Source organism: Drosophila novamexicana, unplaced genomic scaffold (genome assembly GCF_003285875.2).
Source record: "Drosophila novamexicana strain 15010-1031.04,08,12 unplaced genomic scaffold, DnovRS2.1 tig00000108-arrow-pilon, whole genome shotgun sequence".
Lineage (NCBI taxonomy): Eukaryota > Metazoa > Arthropoda > Insecta > Diptera > Drosophilidae > Drosophila > Drosophila novamexicana.
This window is the reverse complement of record NW_020824772.1, coordinates 4,599,655-4,623,395: the sequence shown is the minus strand read 5'-3', so window position 1 is coordinate 4,623,395 and position 23,741 is coordinate 4,599,655. Positions and strand designations below refer to the sequence as shown.

Here is a 23,741-nt window from a genome sequence, read left to right as displayed (position 1 = left end):
AGCTTTATCGGAATGCAAAATATTTGTATTTAATTAACTTATTTATAGATGTATTTTGTTGTTTGTTTAACTTAATCAATAAGAAATACCTTGCGCCTCATTGCGCATAAACTTGATTAGATCCTGCTCCTCCAAAAAAGCCTGAGCCTTTTCTGACCAGTTAGTATTGTGGAGCGACCGCGGACTTGGATGTGGTAAGCGGCTCACGGAAACTGTTTGACAATACTTCGATCTGTTCAGCACCTTGTGAACATACTCTCCTACTGCCACCACAAATTGCGGCTGCAACAGTTGCAGCTGTTTCTCTAATGCATCCAAGCACACATCTCGAATCTGCTGCTTTAATTGGCCTTTCAGTTCGCTTGGTGTTATGTTGTTTCCCTCTTCATCAAAGAATGCCAGGGGGCAAAAGTTGTGGACAAAGCATTGTTGCGAAAGGGTATCTAGACTGCCGGCGGCCAAACGCTCAAACAGCTCCCACAACCGCACACCGCTCGGCTCCTCAATCTTGCAATTCAATCCGTTAACAGGGCGTTTACGATGCAGCAGAGACGGCTGTAGCACCTCGCCAGACAGATGCATCATGTCGCGCACGGTGCGAACGTTTCCAAAAGGTACCTAGATAAAATGTACAAACACAGTAAATGTGACCTAGCAAGAGAAGCTGTTGAGCGCACTTACGCCTGTCTGGCCCATGCCGTTTGGCCCAGGATTCATGCCTATAAATATGACTCGCTTGGGCCCGCATAAATAACGACTTAAATAAGCACAATGCAACGACGATGCATACTCGACTGGATTGTAAGTACATGTAATGCCCGTGGGCAGTCCAAGCGTAGCCAGTTGTTCATTCAACTGGCATTCAATTTTATAAAACTGCATCCAAAATGGTTGGACAAACAGTCCTGAGGTTATTGCATCAGGCTGAGTTGTTTTCGACTTCTTCAGGTCAAGTGCTGCCGCTTTCTTCTTCTCCAGCTTTCGTTTCAACATTGCAAAACTTTCAATTTTTAAGTTTTTGAGTGCACCCCGATTTGATTTTACAAATTAAAAACAATTTAGCTAATTTTAACACCGGACACCTTTTGCCGCGTTGCCAACTGATTTAATTTTACAACAGCGCTGCTAAGAAATGCGCGAATGCTGCAAATTTTCTTTTAATCAAACAAGCGAACTGTATTTTGTAATATATGTATGTATTAATATTAAATGCGCATAAAGGTTATTTTAAGGTAGCGTATGTGTGAACTCGTCCAGCTTGCTCTCATTGTCCTTAACGAATTTCGATTTAAATTGCTTAATATTCTTCTCTATGTTGATGTTAACAACAGTACAAAATATTTTCAGAAATTGCTCCACCTAAAAGCAAATCGGTGAACTGATAAGTATATGTTAGCTTTGTTGTCCGTGGCGTCTGCGCACTTACAGTTAAATCCTTTTCTGGACAGCCCAATTTAACGAATTCACATTGCGGAGCGTGCTTCAGATGTTCCTTCCAAGGATCATCCTCCGACTCCCAGCCGTCTAGTGTTTTACCGCACACAAAGCAGGTAGCCGTATCGTTTTCACGTTTGGTGCCAGTCCAATAGAACCCCGCCTCAGCCATCTGCAAGATAATCGGTGTATTAACAAAATAGTTTGCTACCAGATTCACGACTCGCTTGCCTTGCCAATGCTACATGTGGACTTAGCTGAAAAGGGCCAGTCCTTGAAACTCTCTACGCGATGCTTTTCCAGCAAGTTGAGCTCGCGAAATGTGTCGAGCTTTGTTTCATCCATTAAAGTTGTTGGATCCATTACATAGATTGGTTATTAAATAAAAACTATTTTAAAATTCTTCTACACACAAAAACAAACAGGGCCCAAGCGTAGCGCGTCGCTCTTGCCGTTTGGCAACCCTGAAATTTTATGTTAGACATAACAGAGAAAATAACATAAGCGTTGTTAAACTGTTATTAACAGAAGCAAGTAATTAATTCATGAAATATATTTAAAATTCGATTATGTTATGCAAATAATCAACTTGCATAATGAAAAAGGATATTTATTAAATGTTAGATTATGTCAGGCAAATAATCAATTAGAATATTGAGTTTTATTTAAGAACTCTTCTGGAGAGAAGCGATGCGAAAAAAATTTATTGAGAGTTAATTTGAATTCAACTGACTCCGATCTACAATAGGCATTAAAGTTATCGATTATTATTAATATTTGAAAGAAAATAAAACAACAGTTTAACATTACAGAACGAACTGCACTGTAAACATTTCAGATTGATTGTCGGTTCTATGCAAAGAAAAAATCAACGTGTTGATATCTTACTCCTAGCAAACATGATTTTAGATGCAGAAAACTTATATTCTAGTTTTAAAATATTCGCGATGACCCTGCCAATATTTTTAATGAACAGAAGCATAGTGAATTTTAAATTTGTTGGTTGCGAATTTTCCAGCACCGTCAGGGTTTTTGTCAACACTGGCAGCCTGGGACAGCTGTTCACTCTGTTTTGTCATTTGTTGTTGTATATTTTTTGCTACACATAAACATTAAATAAATGAAAATATAAAAATAGTCAAAGAAAACGTTACCTGTTTATTGTTTGTTATTGAGTTTTACCCAGATTCTAAACATATTATGCACTGCAGTGGTCCAAAAACTCGCTTATATTTTACATTCTCACACACCAAAATTGATTAAGAAGAAAAAAGAAAGTGCTTGGGCCACAGAGCGAAAACTGAAAGGCCTTGGAACGATTCGCAACCTAAATAAAATTGCACTCACAGGACGCCAGCGCTATTTGGCACTTGGCAATGAAATTGTGCACTGGCAATGAACTCCAGACTTGAAGGCACTCAACAGCTCCAGGGGCACTCCAGCCCCATGGCCACCGAACGCAATCAGAGTAGTCCCAAAATGGAAATTGCAAAACTAAACCATGAGCTCATCGAGGAATGCAAACGCAGCCACGAGGACTCCATCTTGCCGCGCCATTTACGCCATGAGCTCGAAAAGTATGTATGTAGTTAATAAAAAATGTTTACATATACGCTACCAAAAATTGACCGAGCTACTCGTACGTTTTTTTCGTCCGTTGATAAGCGCTAAGCGACCAATTACCGTATAATCAATATTTTTGTTGCTATTGTTATTTTGTTGTGTTTTTTGTGTGTTCCGTAAAGGCAGACGCCTTATCAGCAGCTTGAGTACCCAACAAAATTTCATCCTAATCGCACTTCCTACTCTGCAGGCATTCACGTGAGTCCCGACGCGAGGTGGTTAGAAAACAACGCAATGGCTGTGCGCCACTTTTTATTGCCTGCAAACGTGGCGCAGTAGTAATTGCCGAGTATCTCATAACCATGTGCGAGGCGGACATTGAGCAGCGTGGACACTTTGAGGTGCCCGAGGACAATAGCTTTCACCATGTCTCGCCGCTGTGGGCAGCTGTCGTATCCGGCAAGCTGTCCATGGTTAAGTATCTGGTGCGGATCGGCTGTGACATAAATGCCACATCAGATTCGGGTTCAACGCCAGTGCGAAGTGCCTGTTACATGACGAACACAGATATTGGTATGTGGAATCCATTCTTCATATTTCAATTTGTTGCTCACTCTGCATGTTTAACAGTCAAGTTTCTGGTGGAGAACGGTGCAGACATCAAGAAGCCAAACATCAATGGCGGCACATGCTTGATTAACTCGGTGCAGTCCGTGCAGCTTTGCCTGTATCTGGTGCGCAAGGGAGCCGACATCAATGCACGCGACATACAGGACAAAACGGCGCTACACTATGCCATACAGGAGCATCGACTGGACACCACCAGAATGCTTATAGAGCAGGGTGCTGATCCCTTTGCTAAGAGTCGCTACGGTGACGATGCACTGCGAACTGCCTGCCTTAAGGGCGCTCATCAAATATTTGATTATTTGAAAAAGGAATTGAATTATTCAGTGGAACGCATCGCTGAGGCGCATGAACTAATGGGCTCGACATTTCTGGACGAGCACAATGAGTCTCGCGTATGCATCCTCCATTGGCGTATGGCACATCACATACGCGCCGCCTACACGCCTTACATTGAAAAGAAGCCAAAGGTACCTTTACGGAATGCGTATGAAAATGCCGTCGAATTTGCGACTTTAGAGGAGCTTGATAACATTGCCACGGATATGGATGCTATGCGCACGCAAAGTCTGTTAATTTGTGAACGTGTATTGGGCTTGACGCACAAGGACATGATATTCCGTTTGACGTTTAGAGGTGCCTCATACGCCGACTCTCTGCAGCTCCAGCGCTGCATTGATCTCTGGCGTTTTTTGCTCGAGGTGCGTGTCTCCAATTGGTCCATATTGCATTTCGAGACCTGTTTTGCTGCCCAGGCGTTAGTGCGTCTCATGTTAGATCTGCACGTGCGAAACTCGAGCCACATGCGAAGTGATGCACGCGCTCGCTTCATGCATCAGGATAACTTGCTGCCCAGATTTGATGATGTCTTAGGCGTATTTCGTACGCTCTCCGCAAGCGCCGTCGAGGTCAAGGAGCTGTTGCAAGTGCGTCCCGTCTTCCGGCGCCAGCAGGAGAACTATGACCGTGTATTGCGCTGCCTAGCCCATCTCATCTATCTGCTGATCAATACCGTCCACACAGAGGCTCAGCACAAGGAAATATTTCAAGCCGTCCACGAGACGGTCGTTCTTGGTAACTTGCGTAGCGCCAGCACTGCCGACACGCTGCTTCATTTGGGGGCCTCACGGCTAAATGTTATCAAAAGTGGTTACATCACCGAAGACAATTTTTCTGATGTGAGTTTATTGCGTTTAACAGATGTAAAGCTATTATAAACTATATTATATTGATGCTTGTAGAAGACTGTGTTTCCCAATGCAGATGTTATTAAATTGCTCATCGAATGCGGCATAGACGTGAACACAAAAAATGAAGCCAAATCAACGCCCCTGCACGTAGCATGCCAGCCTTACAACTACGACAATGAGGTAAGATCGTCTTTTTCCCTTAACACGGGATTTATGAAGACAATGAAATATTTATGTAATTTTGCAGATTGTGCACCTGCTGCTTAAGTGTGGCGCGGACATAGACCAACCGAATCGGGCGGAGAAGCGACCCTACGACTCCATAGCCTCCAATCCCACCAACACCATACCGCTACTCAATTACGTATCGCTGCAGTGCTTATGTGCGACGGTTCTTAGCAAGCATAAGATCCGTTATAAGGATCAGCTGCACAAACAGCTTGAGCAATTTGTGCATAATCATGAACCATGAGTAGCAAACTTTTGAAAGCACGTCTCTGTTAAAATTGTTAGAACATATGTGTATATAATTTGGCCATATCAAAATTTTACCAGTGTATCTTCTGTTACTTCTTGTCTGTCTATTCTATATATATCTATCTATCTCTACTATTGTTAACTTATTCGGCTAAAAGCAATTCAAAACTCAATAACGAAACACACAAAAAAAAATAATGAAAAAACAATGTGTAACAAAAGCAAAAAGTGTAAGCGATCAACGTGATATTAAATCTGTATGAAACTGAATCATTAATATTTTAGTAAACTTACAAAATAACTTAACAGAGAAAAAGGCAACATCAAAGTGTTCTGTGCCGATGTTCAACTAGTTTACAACAAGAAACTATACACACATTATCTAAATTCTGATATATGCCTGAAATATATATAAATATATATATCCATATATACATATACAAATACATACTATGTAACTGTATACACATACGACTAGAATAACTAATTTATCACTTGTTAACAAAATGAAATTAAACTCCAAATGCAATATTGTAAAATGTTAGTGGGCCAATATGAAAAACTTACCACGCTAGTTGGCTTTAACTGATGAAAACTGCTTTTAAAAAAGTTGCCTTCCCAATTCCACAAGTGTGTGCTTAACAATCCACTTGCTTCCTTTTTAATTAACGATTGTATTAATCCTGAGTGTCAGTATTGACGCGTGTTGATGGCAGCAATTGCAGCTTAGAATTATATGTATATATAAGTATTATATGTATATATAAGTATATATATACATATATATACATATACGCAGAATTAAAATCGAATCTAATCAATAAATGCATAGTTTACAGTTTACAGTCAAATAAAAATAACATCACCTTTAAACGTTATTGGGACATCTCGTTTAGCATAATCTGGTGTATTTCCACATACTTAACAATACGTGACCGTGGATTCCAGGCCAGTGCCTAATCAGGACGCGTTGCTTCTGACCTACGTGAAGCTCTGCCTTTATTAACGTGCTTAAATCACAATACTTATACATAAGATGGGCAGATATAATACATACATACATACACGCATACGCAGCAGCATATGCAAATTGTGACTGATTGACTTAAATTAAAATTCGAATATTTTAAGGATATCGTTTGAGAGGACACTATTTAGGAAAGCAGCCAACATTCAAAACGCCGGCCATGCCACAAGCGTCAGCAGAGCTGTGAACGTTGGCAACCAAATTGTGCTCAAGGATTGGCCACCGTTGCGCAAATTAGTATAACTATCGACAATGTGAATCTTCCAGCCCATGTTGCCGTGCGTAAAAGAATTATAATAAACGGTGTCGGGCCACGTAATATTGGGCGTAATTTCGAGCAGTGCCGGGGGCTCATCGCTGCATATGTTTAGAAGGCTGCGATTGAACTTCTTGAACGTGGGAAAATTGTCATCCAAGCGACGATCGTAGTTCTCCGGATACCGAGATAAGCAAAGTGGACCCGCAGCGGTGGGCTTGGGACGACCACGACGGGTAAACTCCACGCCAGCTAGGACGCGAATTTCGCTCTGTTTGGCATCCGAGAGGCGATCATAGCCGCCCTGTGGATCATCCGTTATGACCAGTGGATGATAGTGTTCCGGCGAGTGTGGATTGTTTCCGCCCCGCACTTTAAAAGTATAAGTCAAACCGCGCTTTAGATAAAGCTCCGGTATCATATAGCCATTGATGTACCAGGCCAAGCCGCTTGAAACATGGCCTGTCAGGCCCTGATAGCCACGCAGACCGCCCGAGGGGCCGAGATAGGCATTAAAAGTGCGTACGGTGCTATACAAAAGAAAATAGATTAATGTCATTTATGATCCGACCGTATTTATGGAGCAGCTTCACTTACGCATCCGTGATTCGAGCGCGCTCCCATAGCTGCACTGGAGTTTCCATACGTTTTGTGAAGCTAAAACAATCGTTAACTGGTTCTGTGGTGTTGAAGTCAATGACTATATCGCTCTTAGGATAGTGTGTATGAAAGGCGGGCTCATTGTTGGAGTCCAGCTGGCCAAAGGCCCAAATCACATAGTTGCTCCGATCCAGAAAGATTTCCTTGTCGCCATCATCAGCTGTAAATAAATCAACTTGGTAATCAAGGTATACATGAAATGAATCGAGCACCTACATGACTTGAGCGTGCGCCTAAAGCTAATGGTATTGATGCCATCCTTGCGGGCGTATGTGTTCAGCTGAAAGCTATCCAGGCCGCCGACGACATCATCTCGACAGACGCCCTTATTCTGGCCCAGGACCTGTACGCATGGCGCCAGCGATGTGATATTATAGTCCACTGTGTAGCCCCTAATATCATCTATATAGGCCACAACCACATCGGCACCAATCATTTGACTGGAAACATCCGAGCCCGAGATGCCAAAGGACATATAATCCGTTTGGGCTACCTGACCGGAAAGTTGGAACGTGATCTGCGGCCCGAACACCTCCCACGACACTTGCAAGTCTTTGTGCAGCTGTCGGCAATTGGGTAACGAGAACTCGTACGGCGTAATCTTCACGAGCGATGGTGGCACATTTAGACCATCCGGTATAAGCACGTGCCCATAATTCTCATTGTCGGCCACATCGTAGACGCTTATCCAATCGATATCGAAGATCGTCTTGTCGCCGGGCAGCTCCAGCTCAATGGTTTCTTTTGTGTAGGTGCGTATAGGGTCGAGGCTGGAGTTAAAAATTGTATTTAGAGACAACAGCAGGGATGATTATGTGGGCATATGGATAACTCACTAGCCGCGCTCGTCGGGCATCTTGCTGCCCCGACTCGATGGCTGGGCGCCCACGCCCGTCCAGAAAAACGTGCGCTTGCCACGCCCATCATATGTAAAGTCCTTAATGCGTATGGTCTTTGAGTCCAGGATCTCAATGCTGCTGCTGCTCACATTGTGGTTGCGCTTGGAGAAGGTGCCGCCGGATTGGGGGCGTGGCGGCTCGAATTCTTCGGGTATATAAACATCGCCGAAGTTGTTCTGATTGTTCAAATCGTAGACCGCAAGCCACTTGATCTCGGTCATCTTCTTGCGATCGGGTAGCGTTAGCGTAAAGTCCTTGTTATGATAGCGATCCAAAATGTTGGTTCTGCGTTGGGCCGAGATTATTTGATTAATTAACAATGTAGATAGTTTATGTAACTAGTTTTTACTCACTTGCCATACTCATCGGGCACTATGAAACCTTGCGGCCCGGGTCGATTGCTGGCGCCGGCCCAAAAGAACGTATCCGCCCCGTTGCCATCGTAATTAAAGCCCACTATAAGAAACGTATACTCATTGACGGCGTAAACGTCGCCAGACACCTGATGATGATACGAGTTCAGCTTGCCCAGATATTTGCCCCGATACGGACCATCCTCATCTTCGCCCTCAGCAGCTAAATAAGAGAAGAGTCAATAAATAAAGCAGATAATTGGGTATATCCAATTAAAGAAAAAACACAATTTTTAAGGAATTGTTGCCATGGGAACCATATAATATAATAGTGCGATATCAATATTTTACTAACTAGAAATGCTGAGACTGGCGAAGATATATTGAAAAACTAAAAAGTTTTTAATATGAAAATTCAGTTTCTGGTTTTGCTTACGATATATATTATATAGAAGACCAATAAAAAGCATTAAAGTAAACTAATAAAAATATGATTTCTCCATTTGCTAGGAGCATAGTAAAACTCTTAATTGTTTTGGCTTTTACAAAAAAATGAAAAAGTGTTTATTTTAAGTCCTTTTGTTACTGATTTTTTTAATGAAATCTATATGTCATATGTTAATTAGATTTTGTCCTTTTATTAACATAGTTTAGGCATGTCGAGTTATATTGAAAAACCAAAAGGCTCTGTTTTCGACTGAAAGATATGACAGCTATTTATATGATATACTGGCTTGATCCAGCCAATTTGCATATATTTATGTACTGCCTGCTAGCAGACATCATAAAGCTTAAAAGCTAATTGATTAGTTAGTTAGCTTCTATGCATGAAAAATTAAACAAAAAAAAACCCTCTGTAAGTGTATGAAAGCCCAAAATTGTAACCACACAACAGAGGCTGACTAATGCTGCGGTATTTCATTTAATTTACTGCCACTGGGCCAGAGTGGCAGTAGCCATTGTCTCTGATCTCCCAGTTGCCGTGAAACCGGCAACCAGCAGCGGCCGCGGCAGCGGCATCAGCAGCAGCAGCAGTCAGCAGTAGATAGCAGTAGACACGCATAGACCAGTTTCGCTAGTTTCCGACGAAAGTGAATTTGTTTTCGCTGCTGTTGTTATTGTTGTAGCCAGCGTTTTTCTTTAACGTAACAAGCATTAAGGTTTCTCTTTCTTTAGTGGTTCATTACGATTTTTGCTATAGACATACACTGAAATACATACATGTGCATGTACTTATATGTACTCACATGCAGCCGTGTTAAAGCCAAACAGGAAAAGCGTCACAAGCGCCAATAATAGTTGTTGTCGCAGTTGGCGTCGCTGCCGCAGCGCTGCCGCAGCCCGCCCACTGGCAGCGATAGGGACGGCGCAGTCGCAGCACTGACAAAGAACGCGTTGTCTTGTCAATGTCATTGCGCGGTTTGCGTTGCACTCTCTCGCACTTGTGCTCTCCCCGCGCTCAGTTCCACGTAGATATTTTGCAAATCGTAGCTAAGCTTCGTTCAGTTTTTTCTGCTTTCACACTCTAAATAATATTGTTAATTAAATGCACGCACTATCATTTTAAACGAGTATTTTCTATGTTGATTTTCATATGCATCACTTTTCTTGCTTCCGTGACGAATTCTCAAGTTGGATTTGTTGTTGCGTACTTTTTTCTTAAGGTCGTTTCGTCATTCGCATGCGTTTCGCTTGTGTTATTATTATTGAATCGTCCAAAACTGGTTTTACGTTACGGCTCCGGCGACCAAAAACCAACAGCAGTAGGCAGCGACAGCGAACGAACTGCGCGCTTAAGCTTCTCAAACTCAACTGGTGAGCGGCCGTTAACTTGCGAGTTTCTTGTGACTGCTTCTGCGCGCAGCTTTCGGCCGTTGCCAAGCCTTGCTCTCTTGCGCGCTCAAAGTTTGAAAGCCGCGCGTGCGCTGCGTTGCAATGAAGACGGCATGTTATGCGTGTAACGGTTTTTTCGTTAGCACTATATGAAAAATGCGAGGTGGGAAACACATGTTTCTAAGCTTCATGCATTTTTATCGAAATTAAAAATAAGAGCTTTAAATGAACTAATAAGCTTATTACTGTTTCATAAAAATGGACAATTAGTGGACTTAAGACAAATTTGTCGTGTACACATATTCCCTATTGATTTTGGTTTTTAAACTTGTTTCCCATTTCATAGTAAAACAACCGTCAACAAATTGATTTTCTTGCTTGCAAAACTAAACTTCGTACTTTTTCTTTTATTTGATTTACCATTTTTATAGCAATTCAATAAATCTTTTTAAAACTAATCAATTGCAATTATTTAGTTTCTTCTGTTTTTTTTTTTAGCAATCGCAACAGTCGTGCTACCGTCTTGGGTTTTAGTTCATTTTATGAATGGATTTAATTATAACTTTGTTGTGTATTCACTGCAAAAATTGTATTGCGATTATATTTACAAAAAGGCGTGTTTAGATTTTATGATTAAAATGTCCGTTGCCCAACAAAAAATAGGCCATAAGTTGTTGCAAACTAAATCATTGCTGCAGAGAAATTGTGGGCACAATTTGTGTGTATGCGTGTGTGTGTGTGTGTGTGTGTGTGTGTGTTGTATTTGTCTGAAACAAAATGTACATTATATGTATTAAAAATAGAATTTTCACTTAAATTGTAAACGAATTTCACACGATTTTATTACAAACAAATCATATTTTTCCTCCGTTTTTTTGTTTATTATTTTTGGGCTTAATGCTTATGAATGTAACTGTTATTCCTCCTGCTTTCTATTACTGTATAACTAGTTCATTGAAAATACATATTATTTAATACATAATTTATTTCATAAGAAGCACATTTTTATCATTTTTTATCATTTATGCGTTTACATTCCACTTTTGAACTCGCTTTCAATGCCTGCCATCTCTTTTCATATATATATATACACATAATATATATATATATAATTATATTTATTTTTATATATTATGTATATTTATATTCTTCATTTATTATTTAACATTTTTAGCGCACACTTTTGTTAACACTAGACGCTAGATAACCTAAGAAAGTCAACCGGTTGTGCATGACGGGACGGTCAACAAGTTGAATTATGGAGAATAAACTTTACAAAACAAATATGACTGCAGAGCTATGAAAAGAAAATCCACCAGATCAGGGTCGGAGCCGTGATGGGCGATGGTGAGGGAGGAAGGGGTTGTGGCTATATGCTGAAATTGTTGGTCTTGGACGCATGCACGCAAAGTGTAACTAAAAATAAAAATACTTAGCTTATAACGTAGCGTATAAAAATAAGTGTGTTTTAGCAAGACATTAAATTATAGAAATTGAGAGCACTAATTAGATGTTTAACTTAGGTTCTGATTTATAAGTTTTCTCATAAATATGCATTATTTGTAAGACTGCACATTTAAACTTTATTTTAGTTTGAATTAAGTTTTTGTTTGTTTCGTTTTTGTTTTAGATTAAATTTAAGTTTTTAGAATGAGCATTTTAATTATGTTTTGCGTGATTCTCATGAGTGATAACAGAGAAGGGGAGGGAGGGAAGAGGCATGCGCTGGAGTTGATTTTTGTTGAGATTTAGAATTATATATTAAGAGGTATGTGAGCTATATAAATTGTTTTTCGTTTTTAACAGCATGGAATGAACTTGATCGAAAACGAAATTATAGAAAATATACAACAAAACAAAGCGCACAACTTTTGTGTCCAACTTTATAATTTCCGATTTTTTTTTTCTTTTGTTTTTAAACTTAACAAGCGAACATAAAACGTACGAGCTTGGTATTACAATATGCATTTTGTGTGTGTATGTGTGTGTGTATGTTTTTTAATGTTAATATTTTTGTTGTTTATTAGAAATACTTGGGCGCGTAATTATGTATACATATAAAAAATCTTGGGGGCACTACGTTGGATAATTCGATTGTTTCTTTAATTACGCTACAATGAAAATTAAATTTCTGCTTCACCATTTTTTAAATTTTATCTATGTATAAAAAATGTTTATTTATCTTGTATCACTAAGGAAAATGTTACAAAGCTTTTGCTATGGCATTTATGTGTATGTGTTTATATGTAAGTGAGTGTATATATGTGTACATGGGTGTGTGTGTGTGTAAGGGTCCTGGAAAAACGTTAGGCAAACAGTTGATGGGAAATTTGACAGCGCTTTTGAAACAAACCAATCGAATAAACATTTAAATGAGGCGAATGTTGCCACTGTTGCCAAGGCTGTGCCGAGGCCCTAGTAAATGGCGTGGATGTGTACAATGCTTGCAATAGTAGTTTTAGCTAAAATTTGTCCTGAAATATGAACAGATTATTAGTCGCGGCCACAGCGATGATATTCTCCTCGGGATGCCAAGCAGTGTGCAAGATTTTCTTATTGAAGTCCAGACAGTCGACGCTGATTTCATCCTTCTTTCGTTTGCCGCCAGTGCAAACTTTGCGTGGCTTAAGGACTGTCTTGGGCTTAATAATGTCCCTGGATGCTTCCAGCGTGACATCCTTTTTCGAGTTACGATCAAAGACCCGGAAGAAGTTATTGTAACTGCCGGTCATTATGGAGCTATCCTTGCCATTCCAACAACACTCGAACTTATCAAAGATGCAGTCGTTCTCATACAGCGAGCACAGCTTGGCGCGTAGGTATTCATGAACCTGCAGGGAACACACATGATTATAATTGAACTCAGGTGAGACAAGTTTGGTGACTCACCGGATAAGTCTCAATGGGTTTTGTCTCCATGTGCAAGTCCCACACCTTGATGCTTAAATAGTCTCTGGAGATCATGTAGCGGCCTGAGTTACTTAGCTTGACATCACTTATGGAGCTGATAATCTCACTGAAGAAACTACGATTCGTTGGATTTTCGGGCTCCTCGAATTGTTTGCTATGGCGATCGCAAAGCGCCGCCGAGCGCATATCACATAATCGTATTGTGCCCTTGGAGCTGGAGTAGACAAACACATTGCATTCGGTCGGATGGAATTCGGCTGCGGTAATGACTTCCGTTAGCTCTTCCATGTTGGTTGGCTTAATGTCAACAATATTGTAACTCTGATTGACCACCTCCAGATGCCAGAGGTTAATACGCAAATCATCGGCCGATAGGAAAGTCTCTTGGTCAGAATTAACGCTAATTGAATTGATGTGATAGGTGTGTGCATTGGCAAAGGTGCGACGTGGCGAGGCCTCCACCATAAGCGGTACTTGCTTCACTGAAGGAACTCGTAAGGCGGTTACATTTTGTGGATCTCTAATCAGACCGTTCTCCTCTTTTGTGTTGTAGCCCTCGAACGACTTATCGCGCTCACTGACCTTCCATAATTTTACCGTTTTATCATTGGTGGACAGCAAAAAGTGCACGGGATTCTTTTGATGCAGCCATCGTATCTTATTGATTTTCTCCTCGATTTCCAGCGATTTAAGATAATCAAATTCAGGCTCGTGCGATTGGAATGTCGAATAGACATTATATTCCCCGCGTCGCGGATTGGCGCTTTTCGAGGCGGGATCACGCTGAAAACAAAAAAAAAATACATTTGTACAAACAATTTTATAAAAAGAAATTATTTTTATTTCTATTCACCTGAAAGATGACGACGCGACCTCCTTTATCGCCCGTGGCCAGCAGCTCGCCATCGTGATTGAACTCCACGCAGGATATGATATCCGCATCGGTGACATCATCGTCCAAGGCGCCCTTGATCTGTGAGAAGCACCAGGACGCCTCTCCATTACCTGTCGACGAAAAGAGTGAAACATGAAACATAAGACACACTATTCAATTTCACAATATTCCGTCACATCCCATTGACGAACTAAAAGTACGAAATAAGTGCTTGTCACATCTGATTTTCGCTCTCGCCCAAACACAATCAATAGCTTCAGCTTTAGCTGTAGCCGCCAGAGGACAACGATGACGTCTGCCCTGCTCAAATATTTACTAATGACGCCATTTCCAGCCACTGTCGGCTTTCAGCTTTTGGCTTTAAATTGCTTTAAGCACTGCCGCCGGTCAACAGGATATACGAGCCTTATTCATGCACACACAAAAATATATATATTATGTTCAGCTCCTTTCTGCACTGTTTGTCAGCCACTTTTTGCGATTGCTGCACGTTGTGTAAACGTGGTGCATAATGTTTTCATTTCAAAAATGTGTTTGGCTCTTACTTTTTCATAAATTTCCTCGTCCTGTTTCTGTGAATTGTTTCAGTTTATGAACCTGATACCATCGAATACCCCGCATACCTCATGTAAAACAGAAATGCAAAAGGCTATACAAGAGGTACTCAGTATTATAACAATATTTATAGCAAATGTACAATATGTTTTTATAGTTAGCCACACAACCAACTGTTCCTGTGACAAGAGTCGAATGTATTTGTATTTATTACTGGGTATATATAGGTCGTACTTTATTTGCTGATGCTCCTTCGAAATGCTCATACGCCTGCCTGGCCAGCGCAGAGATTGTCTGTTTTACATTTTTTCTGCCTTTCAAACTGACACTCTATGCTGATTACAATACATGGCTTTTCAAAGCGCAACTGGCGACGTCATGATTTGATTGACGAACCCGAGCTGCGCTCCATTGACAATAATGGGATCAGTCAGTCAGTCAGTCAGTCAATTATATAGTCCGGCCTTTTATTTGCTGGCAGTCGTAACGATTACGTTGCCAACCGACACCCACCGACCCACCGACCCGGTCACAGTCACAGTTTGGCAGTCATTGAACTCATTTCTTTGTGCTTAGTTTGAATTGAAAGTGCTAAAGATATGTAACTGCAAAACTAGAATGAACACAATAGCTACAATTGAATATACACATATATAATATATCCATGAGACAGCCACAAACAATAACAACAAATAAAACAGAGCACCACGCACACGCACAACGTGCCGGCAGACTGTTTTCCGGGTCAAGGCAATTAAACATGTCCCAAGTTTTAGGTAATATTTCGTAAACGAGGACAAACCAAGGTCTTTAATGTATAATAAGTCGAACCCAAGGACCTGATCATAGATACATTTGTTCCCCAAAAATAAAGATATGTGTAAGCTCCCTATAACATACGTACATATTTTTAAGCGGAGTCTTTAACTTTTTAAACTGGACAACCTTGAACGGTTTAGTGCTTGGCATTACGATAGCTAATTTTGGTATGTCTATTATTATAATCGGAACAGATTTTTGGTTTCTAGTCCAATTTACTATGCTTCAGCGAACTTACACACACAGCACACACACGCGCACACACATTCATTCTCGCAAGCCAACTAAATGTTACTCAAATATTGACACAATTATTTAACGCAACCACGCGATGTCACGACAACCACGGCAAACCCGCCGTCCTGGAACGAACGACCTAGAGCCAAGCGCCCTCTCACGATTGCCTGCTTCTGTCTCGATAAATAGAAGTTAAAACGAGGGCGGAGGAAATACAATTTGTATTGAAAATACACTAACGTTGTGCTGATGTCAGTGTGCCTTTTCGTTTACATGTTAGTTAACCCATTCGGCCATAAGCCCAGAGGCTCCAATTTCTTAAGATGCCGAGCGGTTCTTTGTGACTAAATGACTGCTTAATTAAACACATTAGGCAGAGAAACCATTTTAAGAGCAAAAACACAATGCATCTGATAGTATTTATAACTAGTATTTCCCAGTAGAACGTGCTCCAGGTATCCAAATAAGTAAATAATACAAATTGCATACAAATTTTTCAGTTTTAAAAATATACCAAACCGCTCTAATATCCACCACGGTCATCGCATTCGCCATGCAAGTCTCTCATTAGCATTATAAACGAATTCACTAAAAATTAAATTGTAATGATTAAAGCTGACATGTCTACTTAGATCTGCCCGCAGCTCTTCACATCGGGCGGTCCTTCCACATTCAACGGTTCCATTGCCCCTGTTACCCCTTAAGCAACAAACTAAGCAAAGATCAGCTAAGAAAGTTGTTTTTATTCATTTTTCTGAGTTTATTATAAAATCCTTATTCTGTTTTTCGTCTTATCGTGGGGTTGAACCAGCAACCAACCAGCAACAACTTTGTGTTGACATTACAATCAGAACAGAAGAAAAATCTTTGGCAACTCCCATTGACATTGCATTTCTTTATTGGTTTGTAATTATTATGCTTTCTTATTAACAAATGAAAAAATAATCAAAAACAATTGAACTAGCGACCTCTCACTTGTTAGTCCGATTACTCTCACTCTCAATTACTTAAGTGAATCAATGCGAAAGTCTACAAACCGTATTTCAATTTTTGAAAATCGCAAAGAAAGGCGATATTTTTGAAAATGAGTGGAGAAAGAAAGCAGAATGTATCAGAATGAGTGGAGAAATAAAGCAGAATAACGACATTCTTTGCGGTTTTTAAAATACAAGTAATATTTATTGACGTTTTTTTTCTTTCAAAAACTTTAAAATATTTCATAAGTTCCTTGTTTTTACAAATGTAATTAGGAATTGAAAACATTTCTTGTCTCTCTATTTCTATCTCAGCTGTAAATCCTCCTTTGCACAAACTTTGCTGAAATGCATTTCACAAAATGTGTAAACAAAAGTTCGTTACAACTTTTACATTGATTGCAGTCAATATATGAGAATAAAACTTTGTGTCATGTTTGTCTGGGCGCGCCTACCTCGACAATCGCCTGAGGGCAATAAGCAGGCCGAGAACTAGTTTTTGAATCAATCTTAATTTACACAGAACGTGTGACGACAATATAGGATACAGATACAAATTTATCTATATGCATATATTTGTCATATATGATGTATATTATGTATCTATCTATTTGTTGTCCGTGCTCCCAATGTCTGTATTTGCGCAATTGCTTATGATTTAATTATACTGTTTGGCTTTTTAAATATTGCAAATGCAATTGAGCAGTTGGTAATTTTCTATCAGTTATATCAGTCAGCTTGCAAGTATGGGGTTTAAAGCAGAACTCAAAATGATAGCAAATGACTAAAACTGCATTGGAAGCAAAAAAATAAATAAATAAAAAAAAAACAACCAATCTTTTTGTGATCAAATATCACACATACATTCTCACAAATTGCCTACTTTATAGGTATGAATGCGCGCACATCTGGTTCAGTGTTTTTTTTTTTCTGGCTAGTATATGTATATAATATATCGTGCTCGTAGCAGGGGCAATTTTCGACTCTCGCTCAATTGCAAAGATCAATGCTAACTGATAGACAGAGTTGTTTATGTACTAATAAACTAGAGCTCGGCTATTTTTTTCTTGCATTTGTTTACTTCGCGTACAATTTGTTTAAACGCTGTGCTGCAACAATTTAATGCAAAAATCCAAATTCAAATCAAATCACATCACATGCGAGCTAAATATATACAAACACACACACACACATTTGCATGTGTGTACGAAAGTATTCCGACAAGAAGACGAAGCAGAATTAAAACAACTTACCGGCCATGACAGTTGAACAGCTTTCGTTGAACGGCGCGCGCAAGTTAGCAGGAGGCAGCACTCAAAAGTAGCAGCAGCACCAACAACAACAACAACAACAGCAGCAACACAACCAATCGCACACAACAAAAATAATAAGGCCAAGGAGTTGCTTTTGCGCTCTCAAACTCAAACTCTCTACCACTGTAAACGCTCTCTGGTCTACTATTTTTATGTGCGTGTGTTGGGAAACGTGCGTTTTTTATTGTTGTTGCTGTTGTTGTTGATGTGGAGGAGTGTTGAGCGCGGTTTCTTTTTCCGAAGGAGTTGAGCTTGGCATACAAAAGAGAAACGACGAACACAACGGAAAGCAAAAGCAAAAGACAAAACCAAAGTGCTTAACTTTCGTAGCTTTTGTTTCTGCCCTTTTTTTTTGTTGTTTGGTTTATATATATATATATGTATATTGTTTTTTTCTTCTCTCTCTGGTTTTTGTTCCTACAGTCGCTGCTTAGCACAACTTAAGCACGTATACGTATTACTGGTGACGACAACGACGTCGACGACATGTGGGGAAGAAACTGCAAAGTATGGGAGTTTTTCTTTTGTACATACGCCGACAGCTTCATAGCGATGACAGCAACGACGGCGGCGGCGATGAGCAGCAGCAGGAACGGCAGCCGCAAGGCCTTCGTCTGTATGTGTGCGTGTGTGTGTGTTTGTGTGTGTTCGTTCAGCCGGTGGTTGTGCCAAAAGTTATCTCGAAATTACTTTGCACTATTCTAGGCGAATCGCGGGAGCAGAGCACTACAAGTGATAAACGAGGCACTGTAAAACGATATTAACGCGCCCGCATATTTGCTAAACAATGCGATTAATATTATTTATTTTGTGGCACAAAACAAACACCAACAAATCGCCGTGTAGACGTCTTCTCTTGCCGTTTCGTTTACCTAACGCCTTACGCCTTGTGTTCTGTTTTATCGCATTTTCTTCGCAAGTATATACACATGTATTTCTTTACAATCTAACCTTCAAAATATATATTCCTTGTTTAGCACTAAATCTTACAGCACGAATTGCATATTCATATTTATTTTGACATTCAGTTGCAGCTTTTGGCGTGCTGAACCGTTGCTTTGTTATAAAAGCGCGCTGACAAAACCGACGGCGTCGCTGGCGACAACGCACAATCAATATTCGATTAAAATGCGCCTCGTACTTAATGTTTTCTTTATTTTTATATATTTGTTTTGGCTAAACATTGCACAGGCTAACGCGTCACGACAAAGATTATCAGCTCAGTATTGTGCTCAATGTTGAGCTCGCATGACAAATATGGCAAAAACGAAAAAAAAAAAAACCGAGATTCTAATGCTGCTCTGTTCAGCTGCTTCTTCTTCCAGTTTTTGCCGCCTCTTTTGATGCACTGCTTCGTCGCCGCCGTCGTCGCTGCGTTGCGTCGTCGTTTTTGCAAATGCGGCAGCGGCGGCCAAGATTTACGCACTTTTAAACTATGTACATCATTGCAATAATACAATTTCAATGCGGCAATAACACTTAAACGCGTTGTTAACAATTTCAACTTAATTTATGACTAATTTGTTTTGAAAATTTCAACATAAAAATGGAAGTACAAAATGTATTGCAAATTTCGCACTTTACAATAGCAGTTTCAGGCCACTAAAATTGCCGCAAGCGAACGGCGTTGCGCATTCCTGCAGTGTTGGTCAATGTGTATTTTCAGTGCTCTAAAATGCGATACTCTACAGCTGTCTGGGTTGTCGCATACTTATTCGTACATGGCGCGCAAAATGTTCAAACATAAATAAACGAGTTAACTTACTTTGCGGCCTTTTGGCACCGTTTATATTGATGGCCGTATTTAGCATGTTGCCAATCTTTGTAATGCTCGATTGTCGCATGAATGTGCGCGGCGGTATAGGTGGTGGCTGTGGATCAGGCGGCTCCAGCACTGGACTTTGTCGACCCCAGCGACCCATTTTGACGTCTGTGTTTTGCTGTTACAGTTTGCGAGCTGTAAATGAATAAAATGATCGAATCTATTAACATTCATTTTGAAGCACAATCGCACTCAAATACACTGAAGCACACAATCAGACGTATTGTATAATGGATATTTACTTAAAACTTGGTCACTTTAGGCCTTAGCACATGAGCGGATTTCGTGTTTTTCAATTTGTCAGGCAATTAACACCTGTCCCCGGCGCGCGATCCTCTTGCGCTCTCCCTCACACTGGATTTCTCTTTCTGCCCACTTGCACTTATCACGCAAATGTCGCCGACTAGATTTATTTTTCCTTCTAGATTTTGCACACAAATTAATTGTGCAAATGTGCCTGTCGTTTGTTTACATTGGACATTACGTTTACGTGCACGCCGCTTACCAAATCCAAAAACAACTTCCCCATCTGCCTAGGCTATGGCTGGGCAAATTTTAAAACCCCCCTCCAAGTCAGAACTCGGGGTACGTCTAGAGGTGTGTCTGACGTTGGTTTAGCGCTAATGTGCCATATTTTAATGATTAGCTATTCGAAAAGGAACTCTGAATCAAAATAAGAAAGTTGAGTGCTTAAACTTTTATGAAGAATCGCAATAAAAGGTATTTTATATATGTGATTATATATTTAAAAGCTCAACATTAAACATTCGATCAATAAGACTAGATAAATGTGAAAAAATTGTTATAAGTTCATCTCATTCAAATTAATAACAAAGAAAATTGCTACAAGGCAAATATATAATATGTAAAAAGTCTCGGAAATTGTTGTCGCATAGGGAAGCACACTTAAGTTTGGGAGTGTGTCGTATATGCAACAAGTTGATCCGAGGCATGCGCCCTAAGATGGACAACAAAACAACGTGTGAAAAAGACGAAATACTAAAGAAAAGAAAAAGCCAATATGGGATTCTAATCCAATTAATGGGCCAACGTCTCAATGTGTTGTTGGGAAACGTGAGTAAGCGCGTGGCGAACGCATTAAATGAATTTAGGGGAAAATTGTTTTTCCTTACAAGAGCTCTAGCAATTGGCGTCGTTAGAATATCGAATGGGGAAATGTGAAATGTCATTGAAGTTCAAAATTAAACATGCACAATGCAAAATTGAAAACAACAACGACAGCCAAATTTGTTAAGTTGAATTTCAGAAATACTATAATAAAAATTCAAAATGTAAATATATTTTTTTTTTCTCTTTTCTGTTTGCCTTAGTCCCAGCCACAAAACAAAACAAACAGCGGCAAATTTTTAAGAAATAGCAAATTATGCTGTCATTGTTTTCTCTTTTTGCTATACTCTTCCATAGTTGCAGCCTATATACTTGTCACAAGGTTTGTAACATGAAAAAAAAACAAGCCAGGTCTGTTAGAATCTTTAATATTGTAGTCTGCACTTTAGACTCTGGGGTTTCATACACCTAAGGAACTCGGATCTTGTAGTTAAAGGCTAAGAAAATAAGGGTATTATACGTCTTACTCTAGATTAAGTAAAAATTCTGCACATGGAAATAATCAAAATTACATGATAAATTTATAAATGCATCAAAGTTCCTGCTACAAATGTATTTCCGCATATGGACACACTTCTATAGAGTGTTAATTATTAATCATTTCTGGTAGCTCACAAAAGCAACTTGCCCAATCAATCAGGAAGGGTATATCAAGTTTCGATAGGTTACAAATATGTTTCTCAAAATGTGGTGAAGTGCAAAAGACAAGAGATTGCGATCAGAGCAAACTCAGCGGAAGGAAAACGAAAACAAAAACGAATAAAAAAGAAAATTAAATTATTTTTATTTAAACATTTGTATGTGCGTACAATGTACATTTGTACATATTTATATATTGCTTAGCAATAATACAAGCATTGAAGGTAGCCCCCAGTTTCGGTTTTGTTTATTTTTAAAAGAATGTGAAGGAAATGCTGAAAATTCATTAGCAAACACACACACACACACACACAGCAGAAACTGCGACCGGGGCGCCTAAAAATAGGCAGGACGACAATTTGAAAGTCCAGCCGCACGTGCAACACGGGACCCGACTCCTGTCCCCCCTCTCCCCCCGCTGGCCACTTTGCGTATGCTCTCGTGTGTGTAAATATTTTTGGATGCTACCTTTAAATAAGTCAATCCGCACTCAGTTTAAAGCGAGTGGGAGAGAATAGAATCATTTATAATTAGACGATTTCATCGGAGCGTGTGCCAAATTGTCTATAAACCAGGATGTAGTAGTACCTGCATATGTTTTGCAATCAGTTATGACCTGCCCGGGCTCCACTAACAGTCAGTGATAAGGATGAAGCAAGGCAGCAGGCGAGATCTAACTTTGCCGGTGGCAATATCATATCTATCGACAGATAATAAATAAATATCTATGCATAAATCGATGGGCCAATATTGTTTCTTATCACGCTGTATGAGCTGGACGTCTAATTAATGCACTAAATAAATAAATGCCGAAACTAATTAAGCTTTTGACAAAAATGAAATGGCTTTTCAGGTGTATTGCGCACATACAATTGACAGGTATTAAGCTAAACAAATTACATGCCAGTTATCATTATGGAGTTAGATAAAAGCGCGTGTTGCGCTTGTTTTGCCAAACAATTTGAATGAATTTGTTGTAATTGATGCAAACAGCTTAAACAAATATTTTTTGGCATAGAACTTAGCTGGTGACAAAATAGCTGCCATTAATTGTTGTTATACAATCAATTTACGTTTTGAATTTATATGGCAAATACAACTGTTGCTGCTGCTGCTGCTGTTTTTTTTTTTTTTTTTTAGTGAAACAATGTTGTTAACCTCAAAAGCCGCCAAGAACGTCAACAACTAAAACTTGGATCGCACGTACAAAGCGACGCGTTGCGTCTAACAAGGCGGGAGGGGTGCTGTGAGCTGTACGGGGGCTTGGGCTCTAAAACGGTATGGGGTTACCTTTGTTATGTACTGTGTATATGATATCATTATGCACACACACACACACACACACGCACACATACGCATATATGAAATTTAATGCACAAAGCTACGTAGGAACTTATTACAGATCCGCACATAACTTATTAGCGGGGTTTAGCGTAGTTTGGCATAACTTGCCAAAGTTGTTATTTTATTTATTATTGTGTTGTTGGTTTTTTGTTTTTTACTTTTTTTTGACGGCATTACATATTGAAACAGCTGTATTGCCATAAAATAGAAGAGAAAAAAAGTGACAAAATCTCACGCGCACATAAGCCAAATGTTAAAACAGATCTCTAAAAGCTGAAACAATTTGCATTTATGAATATATTTTCTTTTATAGCATTTATGCGATTTGCCCTTACTTATAAAAACCCTTCAGTCATAATTCAAATTGTAAACTACCTGAAGTAACTGCCAGATGATGCGTTACACTTGAATCGATTTTATCGCCTGTTTCGTCTTATCATTTGTTGCTCTTTTCTTTTAATTTGTCTTTTTCTTTTGTATTGGATTTTTGTGAGGCTTTAAGTGTAGTTTGTTTTGTTATTGCCCAATGTTGTATGTGTAACAGTTAACGGTAATCTTCTCGCTGTTATCAACACTGTTTTATTGTTTATGATCACTTGCACTTCCAAATTAAACTTGAAAAGGAAAGCCAAGCGCGTATAGCACATACACACATTCGCCGCGCGCTTGACAAAGGCACTAAATCTGATTTAAATTTTATCCAACTTGGACGCAACGAAAATCAAAAAACCGCAAAAGCGAAACAGTCAACGCGGCGTCGTTAAAATTAGCACTAAACTCGCATGC

General features: G+C 39.7%; 5 protein-coding genes across 6 annotated transcripts; 1 reads left to right on the top strand and 4 right to left on the bottom strand.

Moving 5' to 3' along the window:
• Window positions 1–10: 10 nt before the first annotated feature.
• LOC115757768 (single-strand selective monofunctional uracil DNA glycosylase) lies at window positions 11–1,168 on the bottom strand. Its single transcript, XM_030698193.1, has 2 exons — window positions 682–1,168; window positions 11–618 (listed from the first exon to the last, which is right to left on the bottom strand). Exons 1-2 carry the CDS (start codon window positions 991–993, stop codon window positions 76–78), a joined length of 855 nt encoding a protein of 284 aa, XP_030554053.1. The 5' UTR covers window positions 994–1,168; the 3' UTR covers window positions 11–75.
• Window positions 1,169–1,181: 13 nt separating this feature from the next.
• Window positions 1,182–1,895, bottom strand: LOC115757770 (baculoviral IAP repeat-containing protein 5). The gene is made up of 3 exons (XM_030698195.1): window positions 1,666–1,895; window positions 1,427–1,606; window positions 1,182–1,359 (listed from the first exon to the last, which is right to left on the bottom strand). Exons 1-3 carry the CDS (start codon window positions 1,795–1,797, stop codon window positions 1,228–1,230), a joined length of 444 nt encoding a protein of 147 aa, XP_030554055.1. The 5' UTR covers window positions 1,798–1,895; the 3' UTR covers window positions 1,182–1,227.
• Window positions 1,896–2,539: 644 nt separating this feature from the next.
• LOC115757767 (protein fem-1 homolog C) lies at window positions 2,540–5,561 on the top strand. The gene is made up of 5 exons (XM_030698192.1): window positions 2,540–3,011; window positions 3,248–3,570; window positions 3,628–4,802; window positions 4,866–4,994; window positions 5,062–5,561. Exons 1-5 carry the CDS (start codon window positions 2,830–2,832, stop codon window positions 5,284–5,286), a joined length of 2,034 nt encoding a protein of 677 aa, XP_030554052.1. The 5' UTR covers window positions 2,540–2,829; the 3' UTR covers window positions 5,287–5,561.
• Window positions 5,562–6,284: 723 nt separating this feature from the next.
• On the bottom strand, window positions 6,285–8,719 carry LOC115771860 (protein Skeletor, isoforms B/C; the record flags this gene model as incomplete). The annotated part of the gene is made up of 5 exons (XM_030717741.1): window positions 6,285–7,104; window positions 7,172–7,394; window positions 7,451–8,004; window positions 8,071–8,418; window positions 8,487–8,719. Coding segments are annotated over 5 exons (1,998 nt in total), but the record flags the coding sequence as incomplete, so codon positions are not given.
• Window positions 8,720–11,924: 3,205 nt separating this feature from the next.
• On the bottom strand, window positions 11,925–23,625 carry LOC115771770 (protein phosphatase PP2A 55 kDa regulatory subunit). Of its 2 annotated transcripts, XM_030717624.1 has the most exons (5): window positions 23,331–23,625; window positions 19,788–19,979; window positions 14,083–14,234; window positions 13,209–14,012; window positions 11,925–13,150 (listed from the first exon to the last, which is right to left on the bottom strand). In XM_030717624.1, exons 2-5 carry the CDS (start codon window positions 19,942–19,944, stop codon window positions 12,782–12,784), a joined length of 1,482 nt encoding a protein of 493 aa, XP_030573484.1. In that variant the 5' UTR covers window positions 19,945–19,979; window positions 23,331–23,625; the 3' UTR covers window positions 11,925–12,781. The 2 variants fall into 2 exon arrangements, with proteins under 2 accessions (XP_030573484.1, XP_030573485.1); XM_030717625.1 differs by lacking the exons at window positions 19,788–19,979; window positions 23,331–23,625 and adding an exon at window positions 17,963–18,540.
• Window positions 23,626–23,741: the final 116 nt, after the last annotated feature.